This window comes from Mauremys mutica, chromosome 6 (genome assembly GCF_020497125.1).
Source record: "Mauremys mutica isolate MM-2020 ecotype Southern chromosome 6, ASM2049712v1, whole genome shotgun sequence".
Lineage (NCBI taxonomy): Eukaryota > Metazoa > Chordata > Testudines > Geoemydidae > Mauremys > Mauremys mutica.
In genome coordinates, this window is record NC_059077.1 from 55,069,902 (window position 1) to 55,077,808 (window position 7,907).

Genomic DNA, 7,907 nt, shown 5'->3' on the forward strand with positions numbered 1-7,907 from the left:
AATTACGGGGATAAACAACGAGAGAGCAATTAAAAGATGCAGGCAAAGGAGAAAAGATACATTTTCAAATGAGACTTTTAAGAAATGGCACATTTGAGGTTATTAAGAAAAGCATTTCTATTTGGTTCCTATTAGATACTATCTGACAACCTTTCTGCAGACTCAAGAGAATGACCTAAGATTGCCCTGTACTGCACAGTGCATTTCTGGTAGCCTGTTTAGAAAAAGGTTGAGGCATTTTAGTGCGGTGGGGAAGTTTGCACTCCTGCTGCCTTTGTTTTACCTGGTCTAAGGATAAGTAGAAGACTTCATTCCCCAAGATTGCCAATCCAGAAAATTCTACAGGTAGCCCTAGTCATGCTAGAAATAATGGCTCAGATCCTGAGCGACTGCTCAGCATGAGAATGTGCAAAGATGTCTTTATGACACCTCTGCACTTCATACCAGAGTAATTCAGAGCAACCTGAAGGTTTCTCTAATTTATGCTTGCTGCCAGTGATCTCAGGGGTGGTTTGTCAGCCAGGAATTGCTGAACATAAGAAAACCCAGCTATGTCCCCCTTTCCACTAGCCAGGACCCCTGTATTGGAAGGAATACTACAGGAGCCACTATGGTGAGTCTAAGTCACCCAAGGATTCCACTATGGGGGAATTCTCCAGTGGCCAGTTAAGCTGGCTCCAATGCAGCATTGTGCCAGGGAAGCAGAGAAATTGGGTACCATATCATGTAGTTTGCATAACTCCATGAGCTTCAGCTCTGTGCAAGGGATTAAGGAAAGATTACTCCAGGAAAAATAATATGAAAAAATGTACTGCCTGTTGATTGATGCTAAAACCTTGTTTGTTTCCTGCTAGTAATTAGGTTGGCTTAAATGGTTTATTTTATTTTATTTCTTTTATGGCTTTCATAATAAATCAAAGGACTATGCTTCCACTGAATAAGGATAATTATTCCATAATTAGTTATTGCTAATTACATTAATTATCTAATAATACCCGTTCATTTTGGGCTAGATCACATTTTGCCTCTGATTCCTTTTTTAGTGCTCAAGCTCATCTTGACAGTTTAATGAGCCCCTCCTCTGTCAGACTGATTCACTCTAATACATGGGGTTAGAGTAATTAAGATATAAAACCATTTTAAAGTGACTCCCATTTAAGCACAGCTACACTTCAGTCCTCCCGTCTAGAAAGCAGTAAGCCCCTGGATCTCCACATGTTATGTAAGGGTGGAGTGTAGTAAAAAAGGGATAGGATGAAGGGAAAAATCGGTGGCTGCTGGCCTCAAGCAGTGAATTACTCCTAAGCGTTGCTCCTTAGGCATAAATTTTAATGCCAGAACTGCATGCTAGCCTTACTGACCTCTCAGTTCCAACCATATTCCCACCAATCAAAAACACTCCCACCCCTCCTTTTCGGTGACATTCTACTGAAGTCACACCCTCTGGGCCCAATGGAGGTTCAACACATAAAAGCCTCTAAAACAGGCCTCATGCACAGTTTCGTTCCTTCCTCCTTCTCGTGCCTGTGGTATGAATAAGCTGTTTGGGGAGCAGGTCTGTTTATAGGGGTCATTCAGAAGTCAAGGCAGACCATACTTTTGGCTCATAAGCACTACCACAGGGGTCGGCAACCTTTCAGACGTGGGGTGCCGAGTCTTCATTTATTCACTCTAATTTAAGGTTTTGCATGCCAGTAATACATTTTAACATTTTTAGAAGGTCTCTTTCTATAAGTCTATAATATATAACTAAACTATTGTTGTATGTAAAATAAATAAGGTTTTAAAAATGTTTAAGAAGCTTCATTTAAAATTAAATTAAAATGCAGAGCCCTCCGGACCAGTGGCCAGGACCTGGGCAGTGTGAGTGCCACTGAAAATCAGCTCGCATGCCGCCTTCGGCACCCGTGCCATAGGTTGCCTACCCCTGCACTACCACATCACACCTGAGATCAGGTGTGGCTCCAGCTTTTTTGCTGCCCCAAGCAGCGAAGGGGAAAAAAAAAAGATAAAGCTGCAATCAGCAGCAACTCCACCACGCTGCTTCATTCTTCGGCGGCAATTCAGCAGCCGGTCCTTCCCTCCGAGAGGGACTGAGGGACCCGCCGCCGAATTGCCGCCAAAGACCTGGACGTGCCGCCCCTTTCCATTGGCTGCCCCAAGCACCTGCTTCCTGCACTGGTTCCTGGAGCCTGCCCTGCCTGAGATTATCAAGTGATGACAGAACCACGGTAGGGAGGTTTATGACCCACATTTGCAATGTTTAGTGCAGTTTTGTTCACTGCCAGCCTGAATTTGGCCCTTCTGCATTAATAATTTAAAAAACCTCCAAAATCAAAAATAATTTGAAAAGTAAATCTATTATTAAAATACAACACATAATGCCATGTAAGCTTCCCACGATACTTTGTTGAGTATAGTATAGAACAGGTCAACATTTTCAAAACAGTCTGCTAATTTTGGCTGCTGTCATTTTGCGTGCTCAATTTGAGACTCAGTGTCTCAGATTGGGAACCCAAAACTAGAAATCACTTTTGAAAATATTGGCTGAAATGTTCAGTTGTTTAGCATTTATGAAAGGTGCTGGATAAACTCTTTGTAGGGAAAAGTCCTTTTTATCCACAGTGATGGTACAGGCAATGGCAATGTTAGCTCCCCCATCTTGCCTCACCAATTCACCTCATATCCAGTCTGAAAGGAACAAACAAAAGGTGAGAAAAGGGGGAGAAGGTGATCTCCCTGCCCATTCAATTGGCTTCTCCTCTGTCACTGCCAACAGAGGTGCTAGTTGAAATAGTGGATGGGGGACATGGTTCCACTAGAACCAAGGATTCATTTCCATTGAATCCTAAAATTTGTCACTAGAGGTATGGATATCAATTGGTGACATATTACTCTACCAATTTCTGTAGCCAGCCAATCCCATAGAACAAGATGTAAAGTGTAAGAGTGTGTGTATATCTACCATCTGATTTTTGTATTTAATGTCTAATATTGCACATTGACTATAAAAGTGTGATGGATACAGAATATAGTGTATGTGTATATAATATGATAAAAAATACCCCTAGAAAATGTGTACCACAGATACAAGTTGAAAATACACCCAAAATTTTGTACCGACCTTATAGTGAAAGCTTGATACGTGAGCAGGCAGCTAAGTAAGATCAAACTTGGGCCCTTCATATGGAACAATTATTAAAGTATGCTGAGTGTTGGGATTCATTGAATAAATCTTTCGACCAGTAGATGTCACTGGAGGGGCCTCGCTGGTTTTGCAAGATAAACATGCTCACTCCTAAATGATTACATCTAGTTCTGAGGCAAAATGTGCCCTAAACTGAGAACAAGCTGGCCCAATGAACTCTGCAAACCTTGTCTTGTAAACACTCCTAGCCTTACTCATCTGTAGACCGACTGTTTGGTAGTTTGGTATCCCGGTTACATTGAAACTCTAATTCCTAAAAAGGATCAATTCCTGAACATTTTGTCAGAACAGTGATTGTTATAAAGGGAATTAACCTACTTTAAACACAACAGTACTGTTGTCTCCTTCCTAAAAGGATGTGCATGGCCATGTTCCATTTAGGAATGTAAGTATTGCAATATCAGATTAGTCAATGTAGTCCAGTATCTTGTCTCTGATAGTGACCAGTGCCAGATACTTCAAGAAACCCCCACAGTGGACAATTCTGGAATAACATGCCTGGAAGAGAAATGTATTTCTAACACCATCAGTTAGTGGTTATCTAGAGCCCTGAAGCATGAGGGTTCATGTACATTGTAAAATAATCCTCATTAACCATTTAAGTGTCTAATCCTTTTTGAAAGCCATTCACCTCTTCATCTTAAAGATATCTTGTGGCAATAAATTCTACAGGCTAATTGTTTTGTGCAAAAAATAATTTTCATTTATTTTACATGTGTTGCCTTTCAAGCACATCTAACTTAAATGTAGGAGTAGGCACACTGGCTTCAATAGACCTACTCCTCAAATTAAGAGCTTCACTAATTCAGAGTCTAAACTCCTCCACCGCTAGCATTATGGTATATCTTGCCCCCATCAGACAGCTTTTTACACCTCCCTTCCTTGATGGTGATCTCTCTCTTGAATGAATTCAGGTATCACACACCCAGAGTGTTATACCTTCTTGCAAAAGTTAACCTGTCACTTTGCTTCCTTCTGAGTCTTCTCTGTATCACAGCCTGACTATCTCTTATAGCTGATCTTTCACATTTCCTATATTCAATGCCCCATCCTGCCCTCACCCCACCCCCTCCAGTTTCCTATTTGGAAGTGCATGGTGAAACTTACTAAAGGAAAGAGCATCTGGTGACCTAAAAAGATATGAGGCACCTTCTGAAACTTAAAAGGAAAACTATTGATCCACAACCTTTCCATTCCTAAACATTCTAAAGCCTAGGATGCCAGCTAGGGATTGAAGAGCAAGAAGTCAGCTTTACAACTGATTTATATTTCTTAAAATATTTTAGCCTGAAAAAATGGAAATTATGGTTTTCATGGGCACAACATTTTCAGGACCTAGTGAGCCAAATCTCATTCCTGGTGTAACTCCTTTGCAATCACTGGAGTCCCTGGATTTTGCCCAGTCTGTGTAATTTTCCTTAGCCCTTGGCTATTTGTAACTGATTTCACTGGAAAGTAATGTCTGTTTTGGAGTTATCACACTTAATTTCATTGATGTGCAGTTCTGAATAAATCTGAATCTCAAGTCCCGAAAAGCCCAAATAAGAGCTGTTCATTTTTATGCTTTGTTTATTACAGTGTTACCTTGCACTAGAGGAAAGGCGCAATGCATTAGCCAGTGCCAGTTGTAGATTTAAGCAGGGAGAGTTAAGGAAGGATATTTAACCTGCCCTTTTGGTCATGTTGAAAGTAGAACCCTATTGAAACAACTTAAATTATCATTTTAGCATCATATGGTAGATTCCACCACTATAAATGAATCACCTAAGAAAAAACTCCTGTGGGTCAAATTTTGAGCGCAACCTTAACAAGGCTTCCATTTATGCATGTGATGTCAGGGAAACAGAGACTGCCAGGTAGACATCTGAGTACCTGTTCACACCATCAAATCAGGTACTGAGACATTTAAGTGACCTACGTTGCAGGCAAAGGCATGAACAAGTGTAGGTGCAGAGATGTGCCTCAGTTAAATGAGCCTACAGTCTGTGGGTGCAAAGCTATAGACCATATCAGAAAATCTGCTGTACTTTTGTGGGGGAGGAGAAGAGCTGCTGTAATAAGAATAGAGAAGTAGGGCAGGTTTCCCTGTTTAACAGGATATGATCTCATCCTTGCTGTTTCAGTCTTCAGTTCTCATTGTTTTTTTCTTGGCTTTGTGTTTCAGGTGCAGGCCTCAATATCAGTGATAATGATTCCTACCATGGCAGCCAGGATGGAGGCAGCATGGCTAACTCACAGATTGTAGAACTTAGAAGAATACCCATAGCAGACACTCACCTCTAACACCATTGGGTTTTTTTTTTTCATTCAAATCTCCATATTTTTATATTTGTATTTCCTTTTGCACTAAAACATTACATGCAGCTGTGTGGTAGAGTGCTGTGAGCTGTACTGGATGATTAACAAAGAATGGTAGGTTTTCTTTTTGTATATCGGAAAATAACTTGTACTTTTTTACAGTGACTGACCATCAACAGATTCAATGGAAGTTAGCCCAGATTTGTATCCTCTGAGTGGATGCACATATTCCATGAAGTGTAGATTTTTTTAAATTAACCATTTAATAAACCCAGTAGAATTCGTTTGATATAAACACATCTGTCGTTATTTGTGTCTGAGCATTGTCCAAGTGAAAAATAATATTTCTGGAACTGGAAGTTGAGGTGGTCAATTATAGTTGAGCAGGAGAGGATTTTATTGACACAGTCCCTCCCTGTAACATGTTCTTTGTTTTTTGAGAGCTAACAACTGTGAGCGTCACAGAAGCAAGTAAAGACACAGTGCTTGCTCCAGAGATCTTACCATTTAAATTCTGACATGACACAACATGTGAGGGTCAGAAACAAATAGAAGGGAAGGAGAGATATAGGCAGTGATGAGCTGCCAAAATCTTAACAACCGGTTCCCTATAAAAAGTTCTGATTTAAGGGGGGGGTGGGGGAGGGGCCGGAGCAGGGGGAGACATACTCATGGGGCGGGGGGCCCCGGCAGGGCCTGGGCCAATTGCCCCACTTGCCCCCCTCCCCTCCCCTCTGGCCAGCCCTAGAGCTTGCAGCAGCCCCCCCCCACACACACACATACCTTGCCAGGCCACTCAAAAAGTGGCAGCAGGACGACTCCCGAGCTCAGCTGAGCTGCCCAGCTGGTGCCGGCGGCTGGCCATCCTGCAGCTGGGAGGAAGCGGGGGAGGGGCCGGGGGAGCCTCAGCCTCCCCAGCTGGGAATCCTGGGAGCAACAGGATGATCTGGCCCGTGGACCGGAGTTCTTTGCCCACCCCCTGGTCCTTTAACAACCGGTTCTCCACAGAGGTCTAATTTTAGCAACCGGTTCTTGAGAACCTGTGGGAACCGGCTCCAGCTCACCACTGGATATAGGACAGTTAAAAGATCACTCAGTAGGTGTATGTATATCTTGATGGTTCTGTTACACTGCTGTTGGGTTTTTGTTTTTGTTTTTTTAAACTAAATTACTTCTCATACACCAGCAGAAAATCTGTAGGAGGGATTTCAATGAATGGAGTTGTCTAATCATCTCTGTATAGAGGGCTATATTCTAGCTGGTTTAAGGGTTAAGAATTGCATTACAAGAGGGTCAGATAAGTAACCTAGAATTACAAAGCTGCATACAAAAAAGCGGCTGGGGGAAGGTGGGACGGCTGGTGTTTTCCTCTGAACAAGACACACTGGAAGCAACTGAGTATTCAGAAGGGGAAGCTGAACAACCTTATAAGAATCACTAATTGTGTGTTACTGCACAGAGAAGCTGAAAAAAACATTAGAGAGGGAGGCCGAAGTAGTTCTCCACAGAACATTTTTTGTTAAAATGGTGTATTGTGGAAGTAGTGTAAATTCTAAACAAGCCTGTCACATATTAGGGACTTGCCTGAAGGCTTTAAATTGGGAAAGCTCTGAGCAACACGTGCTCTTTTTTAAAAGAAACCTGTAATATGGGAACACTTATGGGAATTTTAATTTGAAATAGTGCATTTTATAATTGCATTTTGTGTAACTGAGTGACATCAAAGGCCTTGCCAGTCAAACTGTCTTTAAGAGGGCTGTCTGGGATCTTTTACTAAAGTGTAACCTTTATCATTTGTTCCTAAATAAAAAAGAAATAAATTAGCTGTTATAATGCTTGTCTGGTATATCCTGCTGTTGCTAACAGGTATTGTTGTCCAGCTTCCATGATAATCCCATATTTGCATATGGTTAAAACTTTCTGAACTTCTGCTTTCTGAACTTTTGCATGGTTGGTCTCCTCCAAGAAGGAAATTATTGTGGGAAGTATGAGTACCATCACTTCAATCATTCTTGGAGAAGTGTGAAAAATACATACTTTTAGTCAAATTTTCAGATGTGAGAAATAGCCCTGGCTGAGACTGTGGGCAGAGTGGAGGAGAGGTAATTACAGAGCCAAAATAAGTGTACCTTGACTATGGTTCTGCAATTGATCAGAAATAAAGGAATCTATTCTATGATTTTCATAACTAAATAAATGTAAATACTGTCCTTTATCAATGACACATACATATCTGGTAGTACAGTGGGCAGGGAGTAGGTGTGTCTCCCTGTTTTGCTGAAGCCAATTACTCTTCAGTGTGAATATACAGCCTAGAAAATGTGAACCCTTCAGCTGAAGTTAATAGGATTTAAGCTCATGCCTACATTTAAACATGCATTTTGTTGAGCAGTGTCCTAAG

The 7,907-nt window shown here is 41.4% G+C and overlaps 1 protein-coding gene across 1 annotated transcript in view; it reads left to right on the plus strand.

Annotated features, from left to right (window-relative positions):
• The window catches only part of ADGRV1 (adhesion G protein-coupled receptor V1), a 421,267-nt gene extending 415,472 nt beyond the window's left edge, over positions 1–5,795 (plus strand). The window contains exon 92 of the mRNA XM_045021061.1: positions 5,373–5,795. Within this exon, the coding sequence (XP_044876996.1) occupies positions 5,373–5,491 (119 nt within the window). The 3' untranslated portion in view covers positions 5,492–5,795. The remainder of the gene's footprint in view (positions 1–5,372) is intronic.
• Positions 5,796–7,907: the final 2,112 nt, after the last annotated feature.